This window comes from Zeugodacus cucurbitae, chromosome 4 (genome assembly GCF_028554725.1).
Source record: "Zeugodacus cucurbitae isolate PBARC_wt_2022May chromosome 4, idZeuCucr1.2, whole genome shotgun sequence".
Lineage (NCBI taxonomy): Eukaryota > Metazoa > Arthropoda > Insecta > Diptera > Tephritidae > Zeugodacus > Zeugodacus cucurbitae.
The window spans coordinates 61,537,394-61,555,019 of record NC_071669.1 but is presented as its reverse complement, the minus strand read 5'-3'; the positions used below and the strand labels follow the sequence as shown (position 1 = coordinate 61,555,019).

The window sequence follows — 17,626 nt, the reverse complement described above, 5'->3', positions numbered from 1 at the left end:
TCCAACAATCTATTGGTGAGATCCAATCGTTGTGCTTCTTTGCTTAATCTCAAGCGAAACTAATTAAGACCGCAGTCTTATCTTCCAATTCTAATTTGGCTGGAGGTGTTGTTGTTTCAAATATACAAATAACTATGTAGATAATTGCTTCTAAGATATAAAAATTGCTCGCACACTTCATGCAACAATAATAACTCACAAATCACATTTCGCAACAAATATGTATGCATGTTTCAATAATATATTTATTATTTTTTCTTACATCATATACATTAGATGGACTTATTGCTAAATTAAAATTAACTTACAATTTTTAAAACTTAATTTTTGTATACATTTTTATTTAAGTAATTGGAATTAGTATAATAATGAGTATTATTGTAAGCGCTTGTAATATGAATGGAACAAAAAAATCTTTAGCATAAAATAACAAAGCGTTTTTGTTTTATTCAAATACTTGACTAGTAGCGTTTTCATTACTATTAACGTGTGTACTATATGCACTAAAGCTTAAAAATTAACAGGACTAGAATGATTGCATAGGACTAGAAATAATACTCATGCTTAGAGCCTTGCACTTTTTCTCTTGTTTTCTTTTCAACTAAAAACACATAATTGTGTTTTCGGTTTTCTGCTGCGCACCGTGAACGTCGCACTCTTATGTAATATTTTGTAAAACTTTAAAAAGTTTCTTCTTTAAACCTCAAAATGCCGTCGATGGACTACGGCTGCTGCGCGTGGGCGAACGTGAGGGCGAATGTGGTGAACTGTCACGACTGTAGCAACTCGAACAGTAGCTGGAGGCATCCGATGGTGTTTTCCGATGATACGGAATCGGACGTTTGCGTGCACTGAAGAAATTTTAAGAGAGCAAGGCGTTAGTAAATAACAATATTAAAATTAGTAAATAACAATAATAAAAAAAAATTTAATGAAAATAAACTTACCAAAATCAAATGTAATAATTTAGGGGCTTAAGGTTCAATTATCTAAAGAAAATAACTGTTTATTAAATTGAAAAGCATAAAATTACAAAAATTAAATCACAAACATATCGGGGAAAAAACTTACCAAATAAAACGCTAAAAACAATAATAAAATAACGAACTTACATTTATTGGATGAAAAATATTTGTTTGCCAAATGAAAAGGTTTCGCTTTAATGAACACATTGCATTTACACAATAAAATTTGAAATTACATAATCTTTATTTATGAATAGCATAGTTGTGAAAGCATAGTTAGACGAAGAAAACTAAATGAATTTAAATTCCATTAAGTAATATTGCGTGATAGTACAAAACAATATGCATATGCAGATGTACATATAGATACGATAGTTATGGCGTACAAATTCAAATTAATGTGCAAAACTACTAAATATTATAAGTAAATATGTAAATAAAAAGTCAACATATCGATGGAATAACTTAAATGTTCATAACTTGATTGGAAATTGCTACGGTTTTGACATTATTTGCAAATGCACTGTTCTCTCTGGCTTCCATTATTCAATATTCAACAGCAAACTCAGGCAATCAATATCTAAACAGAAATTGAAACGAATTTAACTGAACTAATTAAAATAATGAAAAATTAGGTGAAATAATAATTCAATAGTTTAAATATATGTATGTTTATTTATATATTTATGTATATGCAGCCAAGCCTAACGCCTGCGGCGTTCGCGCGATGGTTCGCGTCCTCTGCTACAAATGAAAATAAAAACAAAATTTTATACAAAATATAGTAATAAAATAAAATGTATAAGTAATAATAATGATAATAACAATTATAAGAATAATAAGATAAATGAATATGCAAGACAAAAGGAAGAGCTATAATAAAAAGTAAAATCAAAGACGTGTTTTTGAGGTTAAGCACCTTGTTATGCGACGGCGGTCGAGAAAACTGGGAGATCCACGCCTTCGGGGAATTGATGGTGAACGTGAGCCAGTGCGAGAGGAACCGGAACTGCCAGAGCTGGAAACACATAGATTTTTATATGATTTTTGAGCTCAAACGAATAAATTTAAAATTAACATAATTTTGGTAAAATACAAATAAGGCTTTAATTGCATGTGTCGCATACCTTGATGAGCTGCGTGAACTGCTACGTGTCGAACAGCTCGAATGCGAAGAGTGTGAATGTGAGCGAGAACGTGAACTGCGATGGCTACGACTGCGTGAACGGCTATGGCTGCGACTGCTCGACGACGAATAATGTCTAACAAAAAGGACACAATTCAAATTAAAAATTAGTAATCGCATATCTAAATACGGCATTCGCACAATTCTCTACTTACGATGAACGTGATCGGCTAGTGGAACGCCGACGGCTGGTTCCTCCGCCGCTTCTCTCACCGCCACCGCCACCGCCTCCATCTCGTCGTGGTCGGCTACGACTGCGGCTGCGACTGCGCCTCGAACGACTGCGACTACGGCGTGCGGCACTCTCAGCTGCGGCCACGGTGGCTGTCGACACTTTCGAGACAATCGTATCGACGAGCGTACTGTCGGCTAGCGCCGCTACCAGAGGCTGTGAATCGTTAATTTTAAAAGGCTTTATTATAATTTTCGGTTTATTCGAATGTTGGTGGTGATGATGGTGGTGATGATAACTTAAACTAGAAACAGCAGCAGCGGCTGCTGCCGCCGTATTATAGCCGTGATGATGGTTCGCGTTCACACCAACCATTTCATGGTGATGGCCACGTGCATGATGACCACCGCCAACACCGCTACCTCCACCACCACCACCGCTGCTGCCCGTCACGGCGGCCAACGAGGCGGCGATCAACAGTTGATCGCTCAGCACCGTTGCAGTGTTGGGACCGTGCGGATGTTGGTGCGCATGCGCGTGGTGGTGTGCGTGATGACTGTTATTTGGTGTTAGTAGTAAGCTGTTATTAGAATAATTAATTGAAGTGAGTTGAGCATTTACATTGGCATTTAAACCCAACGCACAGCGATGATGATGTTCGCGACGACTAATTAGCATTGTATTATTATTTAAGCTGTTGATGCCGCTGTTATAATGTTTACTCAATAACGGATTGAACGCGTGCGGTGCGTGGGCTATTAATGGCGGATTATTGTGGTGGTGATGATGATTAACACGACCGCCAGACATTTGACGTGCATAGACACCGGCAGCGGCGGCATTAGCTGGATTGTTGGGTCCTCCGCCGCCGCCGTAATGCGTGTAATTAGAGGGCGGCCCACCAGTGATGGGAGGCGTACTAATGAGCGCGACGCCACCGCTGGGTGTATTGATTTTTACCCTGTGATGCGATTTACGCTGATGTAAGATCAATGGTGGCGGCGTAGTACGACGTGCGCCACGCCGCAATGGCATTTGTTGACGGCCAATGGGTGCCGCATTCGTATTTCGCACATTTACCATATTCGTATTTTCGCGATTTGCTAATATTGGACTCTTTGCCGCATGACCATTTGCTGCATTGGGGGCCTTGCAATCAGCCTGCGGCGTATTGTCCTTTTGCTGCTCTTGCGTTTGTAGTTTTACTGTCTCTCTTTCCTTATCACTTTCTAATATCGTTTTATTTGGTATTTCGTTTTTAACTTGATTATCATTTGCCATTTGCACTTCCAATGGTTGGGGATAAATCGCCGCCAATGGAGGCGTTGTATTGCCACTGCCCTCAGCCTCCTTCGTTACTTGTGTTACGTTATTGCTACTGTTAGTACTGTTATTGCTACTGTTATTGTTGCTAGTTGTATTTGTATGATTACTATTACTGTTGTTATTTCTGTTAGAGTTCGATGCTACAGCAACAACGGCGGCCGCTACATTGTTGGCCGCCAGAAACTCGTTCAACGAATTTCGCATGCCACCGCGCTTGTAGCGTTGCTGTTCATTGTTATTCTTTTCACTTACTTCGTTACTCATGTTTCCACCTCCAATGGCCAATTTCTCAATTGTCTTCAATTTCTCCTTTGCTTTAGCGGCTATGCCTGTTTTAAGCTGCTCCAGCATTTCCAAGTCTTTCAGTTCTCGTCCACGTTTGGTTTCTTGGAATTCATCGAGCGCGGCAGCTACCTTTTCTGGACGCTCATCCGTTTCGTTTTCATCCTCGCTCTGACCTTGCAAGCGCACTACTGGACCCGTCAAGGGTTTGCCGCGCTTAGTGCTTGAAGTGTCGCGAGTTTCACGTTCGCGTTTACGTTCCCTGCTGCGTTTTTCTTTGCTACGCGGCCGCTCATTTCGATCCATGTTGCGTTGAGCATCACGTTCACGTTCCCGTTCGCGTTCTAGATCACGATCACGTTCAGCAGCCCGTGCGCGGCTGCTGTCACTGTTTCCATGCTCTCTGACACGGCCAGTACGATCGCGTTCATCCCGCTCATTGGATGTTCTCTCCTCGGGAATTTTGCGAGTTTTACGCGTGTCATGCGATGCTGTTTCAGTGTCGCCAAAGCGTTTCTTTGTTTCGCGTTCTGCTGATAACGGTTTTTCTTTTACCTTTTGCTTATCTGCTGTTTCGAGAATGTCCCGATAACGTTCCGGATTACGTCGTGCCGGCGAGTAGCTGAGTTCTGAGGAATTACGCGATTGGGAGCGTCGTCCTCTTGTCTTTTCGACTTCTGCTCGCCTTCTCGATGACGGAGAAGTTGCGTCTTTTGAACTCCGTTCACGTGATGAACGTGATTTCATGTTCGAGGGAGACGCAGCATTCCGATTTCTTGACGCTGCTACAGGGGAACGTGATCTTGTACGACGACGTCGGTGTGGTGATATTTTCTTAGTAGGCGTGCGTGTAGGGCGCTCACGTCGTTCCTCAGATCTTCGTTGTTCAGCTCGTTTTTCACGTGATACACGACGTGAGCGTGATCTCTCTCTTTCTTTCAAATCACGTCGGGGACGTTGTTCCACCGATCGCGAATCGGGCGTTCTACGACGCTCGCGTGAAGACCGTCTACGTCTGTCGGTCTCGTGGTCGGCACGAGATTCAGATCGTCGTGTCAAAGATGATTTTTCACGAGTATGCGAACGGTCGCGTCGTTTAGTTACCTGCATATTATGTGAACGCGAACGCTGATCACGTGAATGATCTCTTTCCCTTTTCATTTCACGGTCACGCCGTGGCGGTGAACGTCGTAGCTCAGGTGTTCTTTTGCGTTCACGAGAACGTTCTCGTTTAATTGCTATTTCTTTTTCAACTACACGAGCATCCCGACTTGAATGCGTAGAACGCACCGAAGATGCGCGCTCCTCTTTAATGGGAGACCGACCACGACTACTGCGTGTCGCATCTTTCTTCGAACGTGACCGTCCATCAGCAGTACGGTTGGGACCGCTGCTTGTTGCAGACGGTGAGCGGGTGCGACTTGGCATCTTCGATAGTTTTACGGGCTCGCTAGCGTTCTTAAATGGATTCGCCACGGGTCGCGCCTCACTAGCGGACGCAGGCCCAGCTAATTGCGGCACATCAATTTTAAATGGATTGAAGGGATTCTTTCGTGTGCTTGAATCGGAACGTGTGGGGGACACAGAAGCAGCAGCGGCAGCACCCTTTGGTGGTGGCACCGTTGGTGTTATGGTACGCTTGCGCAATTTATCTGCCGCTGTGGAGGAATTAGAGCGCCGACGGTTATGACGTTGTGATTGCGATTTTGAACGTGAACGCGAACGAGAGCGCGTACATGCCGATCTTGAGGCATTCTCCTTACGTGAGCGTGATGGTACATCGCGCCTATCACGTGACACCGAACGTGAGACATCACGCTTGCTGGAACGTGCATTACGTTCGACGGAAACTTCCTTACGTCGCTCACGCGAATTGCCTTCGCGTTCACGTCGACTGCGTCGTTCATTATCGCAATGTCGTTTTGGTTCTCTGGAATGCTCCCGGCTTTGACTTTCCGCTGACGAATTGCGTCGCTGCGTGTTTTTTTGTGGTGCAGCTGCGGCACGTTCACGTGAACGACTACGGAACGGATTTCTGGTCGACGATTTAGAGTCATTACGCGGTGATTTCCGCTCGCTTCTCTTTCTTGATCGTTCTTCGGAACGTTTTCGCTCATTCCGTACATTTCTTTCGGCTGAATGACGTTCGTGTGTATTTTTTGTGATCGATTTTGATCTATGTCGCGTTGTACTACGATCACCGCCGCGCTTTGATGATCTCTCTTCCGAACGCTTACGCTCATTACGGCCGTTACGTTCACGAGATCTGTAAGCGCAAGGGAATTAGGTATTTTTCAACAAATATTTTTTTGAATCGAAATTAGAAATGTGCTTACCTTGAGCGCGACTTCTCCACTGAACTGCTGCGTTCCTTTTTCTTCTTCTTATCGCGTTTTTTCTGCATAAATGAGAATACAAAATAACCGTTAGTTGTGTTAATTGCTGCAGTAGTTTCAAAATATTTGCTCTAGTGTTACGCAGCTTTTATTTTTGAGACGAATATGCCGCTATATATTTATTAGTATGCAACTAGTAAACTTAAAACTAAATTATTCAAAATTCTTTCTTAAAAATATTATTATTATTTTTTTTTTTTGAAAAGTCGCAGAACATTTGTTTGTTGTTTTTTTTCGTTGATGTGCATTGGTAATTTAGTATTTGGATATTTAAGCATGTATTTGGACTTGCTTGTTCCGTTCGTTTTTTGGTAATTATATTTAGGCTTATTAGCATTTATTTGTAAATATATTTAGTTTTCTAAGTTCTATTTGTTTTTTTTTTTTTTAATAGGACAACAAAACGTTCTAAATAAAAGTACTTACAAAACTACAAGAGAGCCTTGCGAAAGCTATCCTATTCAATGAAGCGCCAAGGGTTTTTAATAAACAAAAATTTTAAATTTCTTTTTTTCTCTTCTTAATAATAATAAGTTCTTTATGTTCAAGTGTGTGTGTTTGTATGTACAAAACTAGAAAGGAGGAAATGCAGATTTTATATTTATCGTATTTACATGGGTTTTATAATTTTTTAGACAACAACTAAAGGACACAACATAAAAGTGGGTTAATGATGAGCTATATTACTATGTAAACAAAAAAAAAAAATAAAAATATTCCTTAATCACTAAATTTACTACTGAAATAACAAAATTTAAAAGAAATAAATAAAAAAATTACAAAAAAAATTATTATTCAAAATATTTATAATTTTTACTTTCCAATTTTAATTATTGATTATTTATAATATAAAAGTCGAATTTCTTCAGAAATAACGTTTAAAAATATTATTTTTACTCTTTTTTTTATATCGATTTTTTCGGTTTAAAAGTTGTGCGCCAAAATGTATGCAACACTTCAATGTTAAAAGTATTGAAGATGAAGACCTTCTAAAATTACAGTGGAACTTCTCAAACTCGAATCTCCATAATCCACTAAAAAAATTCGAGTTAGAGAGACTTCGAGTTATGGAATTTTCTTTAAAAAATATAATTTTTCAAAAATTTTTCAGTTTTATTTATTTAATTCGCAAAATGTTTTATGTTCATACGTTAAAACATGTATTCTGGATTTTTTTGTGTTGCAGTTTGTTCGATTTATGGAAGGAAATATGTATGAAGTTGCCTTCTATTGCCACTTCAAAAGTTCGAGTTATGGAGAACTTCGAGTTATAGAAGTTCGAGTTATGGAGATCTTCGAGTTATGGAAGTTGCATTGTATTCAAAAACGGCGAAAATGTAGTCTACAAATCAGGGAAGATTCAAAATTTCGTAAAGATATACAAAATTACGCGTACGTAGAAGAACTTTTAATATCTCAACATAAGCCCAAAAATATTTTTGAAAAATTTTACAACAAATATCTCTGTCTATCCTTTGTATTGAGGAATATAGTGAAATCACTTTGATGCAATACCTAATAGACTCAAGAACGAGTCATTCATAAAGCTGACTTAGATCGATTTTTAAAACATAACACAAAAATTAACTTAAATCCTTCCAAACTGTACAAAAAAAAAATCGCTACAAATGAAATTTCATTATTTAGTCTACAAATATTTTTAGATTGTGCTAATTACAAATGTTTGGATGTGCGACTCAAATAATATATATACTGTATTAAAAATTTATCTACAACAACAAAAATAGTTTCAAAATAAAAAATAAAATTACAGATGAATAAAGCAAATGGATATGAAGCAATGACAAACGGTTACCTTTTTTATTCGCAAGTTTTTAGATTTAGATTTTGTTTCTTGTACTTGTTTTTTTCTAGATTTTAGATTTTTGATTATAATAAGAGTAAATTTTTTTTGATTATAGCTTTTCGTATTTTTTTTTAAAACGTAATTATGTATGTTTTTGTAGTTATTGTATATATCGTAGGAAAAAATAAGCAAGAGAAAAATGGCGTACGTTTAATTGTTTGTAGTTTGGAAGAATGGAAATTTTTAAAAAAATTCAAGTGAATTAGAAACATAGAATTTCAGTAAGTGCATGCGATACATTATAAATAGATATACATATATATATAAATATACAATTCATATACATATATAAATGTAATTTTCAAATATTATTTATAAAAGAAACTTTATATACGTTTAGTAACAATTATTATCCACTCTTGTCTTCGCAAATACTATTTAAAAGTGTCGATTGGCGATTAAATATGTTTATAATATTGGTTTTTGTTTTTTTTTTCTTCACTAATCTGTTTTCAAATTTCACTATTTACCTTGTCCTTTTTGGCGCGTTTGCGTTGTTTCTTCTGCTCGTACTCCGAATCGCTGCTGGCTTTCTCATTGTCAGAACCATGATCGGAATCGCCACTATCGGATTCGCTGGCTTTACGTTTGCGCGACTTCTTCTTCTTCGACTTACTGCAATGGAGAATTGCGGGGTACACATTAGTTGAAATAAATATATTAAATTTTCATGTATAAAATCATATTTTTTTATTTTTATTTTCGGAATTGAAATAAGTATATATTTATATTTTTTGTGGGACCAAGCATTTTTTTGGGTAATTATGTACGTTGAAAACACATTTCTTTCAACCTTTAATTTCAATTTCTTTCAAAGAATATTGGTATATTGTGAACTTTTTCGTATAACTTTTGTAAAAAAAAATATATATATGAAATAACTGCATATGATATACAGAACATCCATTGCTGATGAGAAAGTGGTAAAATAGACAAGCAAGACGCACCGGTTTCTTGTCGCGTTAAAATGAAAGTACGTCTACAATGAAGAATTAATGAGGCGGTATCAAATTTCCTTTTTTCTGGTGAAATTGATATTGGAGGATTATTCTCTGAATTTGTTCTTCTACAGTTTGAGGTCACGACCTTCAATAGAACATAATAGAATTTATATAATTTCTATTAATATATTAGGTCTACAACTTTGCTTCCGCCGTTTTTTTTTGTAAATTTAAGGCTATTTTTGTATAAAAACGGTTACAAAAATCTTATTCAAAATACTGGCCGTCGCTAGCTACTACTTTTGACCATCTTTCTGGCAGCATGCGTATTCCGTGCAAATGTCGAGAATTCGGCTCAAAAAGTGACATTTTCAGTTTTGAGAATAAGTTTGGGATGCAAACAGATCTCTACAAATATTTGTTTGGATTAATGTTGACACAAATGTCCAAGATCGTTATAAAACGATTTAATCGACCAGTGCTTCACCCTAGAGACATCTATTGGAAAACGGCGGAAGCAAAGATGTAGACCTAATATATCCCAAGAATAACTTTTGTTACTTTACTTTTTTGTTTTACAACAACACAATGTATACCGATTTATATCGTAAAAAGTATAACTTCTTACCAGAAATTTCAGCACTTTATACAGCTATAATTCTCATAGCCTAAATTTTCTAAATCCAAAAGGCTGAAAATTCAGGTAGGAACTTACACGTATCAAATAACCGATTTTTTTTTATATTTATAATAACATAGTACAGCACACTTAAGTATTATATTTTCATATAATTATATGTAAATATAAGGTTATGTACGAAATGAGGTTATGTATGAATCTTTCCATATCTTGGTTTTTATATAGAGTTTTGAGAGGGTTTTTGTATTAACCATTACACCGCAGACAGTTAAAAAAATTTCAGTAAATTTACCTTTTAATAATTTACACATTTTGAAATATTAAAAAAAAATTAAAAAAAGTGTTCTTTTGCACTCTTCTACACAAATTTCACTTAATTACAATTCGTATCGTTAATAAATTCATTTTGTTTTTACGCTTGAGTGATGATCTCGATAATGGTTTACCTTATTATAAAATCTTCGTAATTGGTTTGTCTTAAGGAAAAGAAAAATGAGAAAATAATTTCGTTTAAATTCTTGAACAATTGTCTTTACAGAAAAAATGAAAAATATTGAGCGCAGCGCTTTCAACATTTTAATTATTAATTGTTAACTGTTAATAATTAATTTAAACTCAGTAGACTATGTAGATTATTCAGTTTTGTATTTTGGTGTTAGTACAACATTTGCGTGTGTGTCAATATGAATTAAAATCTTGTTTTCTTTGTATTTATATGTGTGTGTATGATGTTAATGATATATTTATAATAAAGATGATACTCTGATTTAGTTTGTTGTTAAATAAAATAGAAAAAATATTGGTGTTAAGATTTGTTTTAATAAAAATTATCTTTTGATGTGTGTATGTATAAGTAGTTATAAACCAACTTTGCAAACTGACTTCGGCGCGCAAACGACCATTGTATTTCAAATATTATTAGTAATAATAACTTAAAATGAGAATGTTAACACATAATGTTATTGGAAAATCAAATACAATTTTTAGATTATGTTTTGCATTTTTTTTTTATAAATTTACGCTTTTTGTTTGTAATTGCTAACTAGTTAGGTACTAAAGACAAAAAAAAAAATGAAAAAAGATAATCAACAACTTATTTTTTTACTTACCCACGTTTACATTTTGCCGTTGTGATTGAAAATTAAATTCATATTAATTGAGAACAAAATATTTGCGTTTTGCCCAAAAAGCAGAATTATGTATTAGAAACATTGTAAACGAACTTAAGTGTTTACCATATAGTACTTGTATATTCCGTTACTCTCTCTCATTTTTCTTTGTTAATGTGGATTGTGAATCGGCAAAACACGTACGTATTTGTGAATATAGTCCACTTTTTGTTTTGAAACACTTTTGATTTTTTTATAATTAAAGTTTTGTATGGTTAACGGTGCTGCTGATGATTTTGTGTTCAAAATGATAAAATGATGATGCACGATGCTAGTTAGTATATTCTGGTATTGTCAGTGTTTGACGGTAAACTTTAAGTTTTCAAATTAAAAAAAAAAAAAAAATAGAGTACACATGTAGACAATTGTTGTTGCGTTTTGTGCACTTGAGAAAACAAAAACAATACATTTGCGCGTTTTTTTTTCAAATTTTTTTAAGCAATTTTTCGCTTTATCTCTTCTTTTCGCTTGTACATATTAGTATATATAAAAAAGTTGAAGTTGCCGTATTTTTGTTTTTGTTTTTGATTTTCTACACTTTTAAATGGTTTTAGTTGTTACGTTCAGTTAAGTTCATTCATACAGCTTAGGTGTAATTCATTATTTAGGGTGTTATTATTCTATTATTTATTTGTGTGGTCTTTTATTTTCTTTTTTCTTTCTTTTTTGTTATAATTCCTTTAGTATGTGTTATTTGTTAACCATTGTGAATTTATATATATATATATTATATTTCAAAAATGCATAAAGAAAGGAGAGATAAAAAATGTTGAGCAATTGAGAGGAAGAAGAAGATTTTGTTTAACATTTTGTTTATCAAAGAAAATTAGGTTACTTATAAGAAACAATTTTTTTGTTTTTTTAATAAAGTAAATACTTTTTGTGAAAACTAAAAATTTGTTTTAAATGCACCACTAAATGGAAACGACTACTTGTAACGAAAAGGAAAAACACAAAAATAATAAAAAAATACTAAATAAATAATAAAAAAAAAAAATTAAAAATATTAAATTCGTAGAACGCAAAAGTACTGAGTGCAACTGAATGTGTTTGTGACACTCAGGTTCACGAAAATAAATATATATAGTCGATAATACACATTGCTGCGGGGTGTATAAGCAAGCTCACCTTTCTTTTTTATGCTTTTTAGACTTTTTCTTCTTGTCCTTTTTGCGCTCGGGGCTGGCAGAACTGCAAATAAAATTTTGTTAAACTTAGAAAGTTGTGTCGAAAACCTGAATAAGTTTGAATGGATTAAAGGAGTAAGCTTTGAATGGGAACATGAAGAAAGCTTTTAGAAGCATAAACTGTTACGAATTATTAAACTTCAGTGGTTTTTGAAGCATAAAAAATGTTGAAAAAAAATACTGAATTCTTAAAATTTTCACATTAAAACAAATAATTTTGTATCACTCTTACATTTCATGTTAAGCAGTAAACAATTGAAATTGAACATATAACAGCTCTTGTTTATATACTGTTATTACAATCACTAACTTCAAGTTCAAGTCAAACAAACTACACATTCATTTTAAGATAGCGCATCAAAGCGTTAAAGCAACAATTGCCTTCTTATAGTGACCTGCTCCACCCCCGCAAACTCACCTCTCACGCGTGCGCTTCTTCTTTTTCTTCTTCTCCGACTTGGAAGCATGCTCATGTGCTTCATTATCACTATCATCTTTGCTGCCACCACTGCCGGCAATATCTTTTTCACGCGATGGCGTACGCACTAAGGCATAACGACGCTTATCCTCGCGCTCCTTCTCCTTATCGCGACTTGCGGCAGCGCTCTCGCGTTGCGCATCTAATTCCTTTTGTAGCGCCAGACTTTTAGCCAAATCTTCTTTAGCTTTACGATCCGAATCGAAACTGGAGCCCTCAACAAAATACTCGGAAATGTTAAAGGCTTCACGCAATTTGGCGTTTTTCTCCTGTTGCGCTTCAGCAATTTGATGCGTCTCACGGACACTGTAAGAGTAAGGAGAAGTAGAAATTAATTAAAAGTTAAATAGTGTTTTGATAAAAAAAGATTTTAAATAAATTAATAATATATATATCGGTGTTTATGTTCATAAGTAAGTCAGCATATATGTACCTAACGACATGCCTAAGCTGCTGTTGGCACAGACTTGTCGTTTGCTGAAATTGCTCGCCTATCAGCGTGTCTAGCAGTGATATGCGTGGCGCTGTGGAAGAAGTTAAGCCATAATTTTGCAATAAATTCAACATAGTTGATTGGGAGTTGACACCATTTGCATTGTTGTGCTGTGCATTGAGTAATTTTCGCAATAACTCTTCCACAATCATTGCTGAATCAACAACTGCAGCTTGTTGTTGTTCCATTACTTTTGGTTTGTTATCACATTTGTTGCCTCTTTGTTGTTTATATTTGGTGGCGGCGGTGGCAAAAGCACATGCGCATTTACAATGCGAGTGCGTTCTATTCGCCGTTGTGATTGTACAAAAGTGTGGAGAGGATTTTCGCATATATTTTGTGAGCATTTTCGGCTTTTGCTCTTGACGTTTCGCGATTTTCAACTGTTGTTTATGCCATTGCTGTTTTGGCACAATTTGTTTTTGGCACAGTTGTTTTTGTGTTTGATTCTTATTCGTTGCATTTGTAAGTGGTTTAAATTTTTTCGCTACAGCGGCATAATTGAGTTCACTCTCTGTTATCGTTTTGCAAATTTCACGTGTGTCATGTTGGAAGTAACGTCGCGCTTTATTGGTAGCACGGCGACGTGTGGCTTTGCTTTTACAGGGGCTGGTGCTGCTGGAAACTGTGGCCACGGAGAGTGTATTATCGGTTTCTCTTGTTGTTATAGTGGATGTTGTAGTGGAAATTGTGGGTACTGTGGTGGCGCAACGCTTTCGCCGCTTTCGTCGCTTTTTCGTTGGTTTTGGCATTGTGAAAGTAACATCTGCAGTTAGCTCGTCTGCCACCGGCGCTGCGTATATGGGTGATGAGAGCATTATGTATGGTTTTAAATACTTAAATATTGTTTTAAAACTAATATAATTATTTATTTCATATATCTGGATATTGTAAAAGCATTCGCTAATTTTAATATTCTTATTTTTTGTTAATTCATTTATTACATTAATAGCAATATTGTATTAAAATATATTTGCCAATTAACATTATTAATGGAGGACATTGGGATATAAATTGGAAAATGTTTTCAATTCAATGATTTATTTATTTTCAATTTAGTTTTTTTTAATTTTTATAAGTTTATAACTTTTTCTATACACACATCAGTTGGAAGACATAATTTTATTTATGTATATAAATATGACACTCTCAAATATATATAAATATTTTTTATAACTACTTTTAATTTTATAATGCATATACAAACGTGCAGGAAGACATTGGATTTTCATATATAAATATACTTTCACATTCTCATATTTGTATTTGTTTTTTTTTTCTTTTTTGAATTTACATACTACTTACTTATTGTCAGGGATTTTATTATAACTATAAATTTATTTTAAGAACCTCATTGATATAATAATTTTCATTTGCATTACAATTACGGAAGACGATCGATTATGCATTTGTTTTGTATTATTTTATATCTTTGTTGTAAGTTATAAATGTTCCAATGTATTCACATAAATATTTCAAAAAACTTATAAAGCACTTTTCAAACATTTATTTGTTATATTTAACTTAATATTCTTATATTTTCCGTTAGATTCACTTTCAACATTCCAACTCCGTTGCTACTTATTTTAGAACTAATTAACTTAAATACTAAATGGAAGACTCAGTGTTGAGTGATTTGTTGCCTTACTACGAAGTTTAGCGCATTTTGAAATTTGTGTTTTCGATTTTAATTTGCTCCACACTTTCAAACCACATTTTACTTCATTTCAACTCATGTTAATCCACTAATCCACTTAGCACAAGAAAAACCGCATTCATTTCCTACAACGCAGCACCAGCACATACTCCCAAAAACATACATTGTTGTAAGTTGAACGACGTGCTTAGACCGCTTGAGCAGACACACCACCTTACGTGCGTTTAGGGTAGTTGGGGGGGTTGCGACTAAGATTTGTAGTAGTTGTTCGTAGTTGTAATAATATTAGTTTTATATATTTTTTTAATTTGAAATTCACAATTTATTTCGTATGCTTGCCACCGCCGCCAATAAAATCACATTCTTTACAAATATTTCTTTTTCTTATTAAGGAAACGTTTTTATGTTTGAGCTGCAAATTTGATTGTGTTGATTATTGATTTTTCACAAAATTTGAAAATTATTTGCCGATCGTTGTTTTGGGTTGCGCTTTTGTAAATTAAGCGAAGTCATTTGTAGATATACTAATTGCCATTCACAGATTATTTATCTAATATTAGTATTTATTTTTTATGAATTATTATAAGGATTTTATAAAATTTTGTCCGTCGTTTAAGTTGTATCGCAGTTGGAAGACTTGATTTAACTAAACTTTCATGCAAACTGTATAGATGATTTGTCCTGAAAATGCAGCCCCCAACGAGGGTGGTGGTGGGTGTTGAATAAATACACGAATATTATGAAATTGAGAGCACATCTCTCTATAAATTTGCTCCATCTTAAAATTACTAATACAGAAGCTGTAAGGGTTGAAAGTTACGTGTAATACAAATTCCATGAATAATGCATTTCAGAATTATGTAATACTTGAAGTAAGAGCTTTATGATTTTCTCTGATAACGCACTCAAGTCTGTTAAATAATGTTGAGCTCAAGTTGAGCACAAGTTATAGCATGCATTAGCAATTTTTCAGGAAAATAATATACGATAACTTTCGCTTTTTTTATCCGTATAAATTACTTCCCCACTTATGAACACTTGACAAATTCCACCAATATATACTACGAAAAACACTACTTATATATTACAAGAGAGTTTACTTACGCTATTCTTCCAAATTCATCCTTTGGTAAATCACTTTTACCTAGTCCCATTAATTTTTGGCGATACGAATCAACTTTGGTCTTTATTTCCTCCGGTGTACGCCTGTGAATATTAAAATTGTAAAAACAGCATGAAAATAAATGATTTTAAAATATAAATATAACATCAAGTAAGCTCTACTTAAATTAAATAATTCTCAAAAGGTAAAAATAGAACTTGGTGAAAGATCGATAAATTCCACAATTATCCTACTTGCTCAATTTTGTCAGCTTTTGCAAACGTTTGCAATTTAAAAATTTTATTTAGAAATGCCACTTTTCAGCTACACTTGAAATTGGTTTTATTCAGTTTTTATGAAACTTTTTTTTCAACTCAATACCAATTTCTTTTTTATGGGTTTAACACTTCTAAGCGGATTGAGTGCACAAACTAGCGGTTTTCACCTTGTTCGCTCAGCAAGCGTGACAATTATGTACGAAACAGGCGAAAAACCATCATTATTGTTCACTTGCCACCCCCATTTGACTAAAAATAATAAATGTAGTCGAACAGTAGCGAAACATGTCAGTGATACAGCATATATTTCTAGGCCGAGAGCGGGTAAAGTAAACCATACAGTAACAACACAATGGGTTAGTTTGGGTGGAGAGCATGAACAAAATATATGTAAAGTATTCCTGTTGGCATGATTTTCAACCTAAAAGCAACGTCATATTAGGAGTCAATTATTTAGTTGCAATATATAATCTTTAACTAAAGCCATAGATGTGTTATTTCTTTCTGCAGTACTTCAAAAATACACCCGTAAATACAAGTATATTTATTTATAACTCACCCTTGTTTTTCTAGTATTTCCTCAAATTCTATACACTTTACTTCAATTTTACGTTTGCGATCATGATCCAAAATGTCCTTGTTTGGTGGACGATTTAAAGTGGCATCTAGCTTTTTAATATCCTCTTCAGAACGATAGTTTGAATTGTCTTTTTTGCCCGGTCTCACAAATGCCCAATTCCGTTGTACATGGCCATTAGTACCGGAGCCGCGTGGCGTTGTTAAACCAATTCCGTTGTACATTTCGGTGTTTTGGTAAACAGTGAATCCAAATTCAATCAAATAAATTTATTTGCGACAAAGTCGCTAAAGCAAAACACTTTGATTTTGCTTGTCCTGAAATAACTCCAACCTTCCCTACCCTTTGGAAGCTGCACGGTCGGGAGGTGTGGTTGGCTGAAACAATCGATTGAATTGGTAAATCACTGCATCGTAAAGTTTGCTTTATGTATAACTCTTTCAATACAAATGATATACACCATATATTTTAATATTAATAAAACTTTAAATGTTGTTTCTAAACTTTCCTTTGCAAAAATTCAGAAAAATAGATTTGCAAATTTAGCGATAATCGCGTTTAATAAGTTTTTCTGTTTGACAGCCATGTATATAGCCGCCATGACATTAGACGGCCAGTGCGGCCAAGTTGCTAAGTTAGAAAATGCGTTAGAAAAAGGGTGTAATATAAATAAAGGGTATTTCAATAAGAGCGCATAGGAACTTATTTTATTAAACGTTCTCTGTAGGGACAACAAACGACACCATATTTTTTCCTGCAGTAAGGTTTGTCATTTCATGATATCCCTGATTTTATCATTGAAAGATATACCAGATATATATCCCTGGATATACGAGCGAACAACGAGTCGAAATTATTAAAATTTACTACTTAAATTCGGAGTCAGTGGTCTCAACTTTGGAAGCGATAC

The 17,626-nt window shown here is 34.7% G+C and overlaps 1 protein-coding gene across 7 annotated transcripts; it reads right to left on the bottom strand.

The window, feature by feature from the left end:
• Positions 1-202: 202 nt before the first annotated feature.
• LOC105212475 (serine/arginine repetitive matrix protein 2) lies at positions 203-17,323 on the bottom strand. Of its 7 annotated transcripts, none has more exons than XM_029040342.2 (11): positions 16,699-17,323; positions 15,864-15,965; positions 12,550-12,915; positions 12,073-12,135; positions 8,665-8,809; positions 6,268-6,329; positions 3,902-6,197; positions 2,307-2,539; positions 2,093-2,227; positions 1,885-1,983; positions 203-851 (listed from the first exon to the last, which is right to left on the bottom strand). In XM_029040342.2, the coding sequence occupies exons 1-11, from the start codon at positions 16,938-16,940 to the stop codon at positions 704-706; spliced, it is 3,891 nt and encodes a 1,296-aa protein (XP_028896175.2). In that variant the 5' UTR covers positions 16,941-17,323; the 3' UTR covers positions 203-703. The 7 variants fall into 7 exon arrangements, with proteins under 7 accessions (XP_028896175.2, XP_054085351.1, XP_054085346.1 ...); XM_054229376.1 differs by lacking the exon at positions 16,699-17,323 and adding an exon at positions 16,116-16,139; XM_054229371.1 differs by lacking the exons at positions 15,864-15,965; positions 16,699-17,323 and adding an exon at positions 13,043-13,935.
• Positions 17,324-17,626: the final 303 nt, after the last annotated feature.

Coding starts and splice junctions, on each gene's coding strand:
- LOC105212475 (XM_054229371.1), bottom strand. CDS start 13,920: ATGCTCTCATCACCCATATACGCAGCGCCGGTGGCAGACGAGCTAACT. Junction 12,136..12,549: donor AAGAAGCGCACGCGTGAGAG/GTGAGTTTGCGG, acceptor TTTTATTTGCAG/TTCTGCCAGCCCCGAGCGCA. Junction 852..1,884: donor GACCGCCGTCGCATAACAAG/GTGCTTAACCTC, acceptor AAATTTCTTCAG/TGCACGCAAACGTCCGATTC.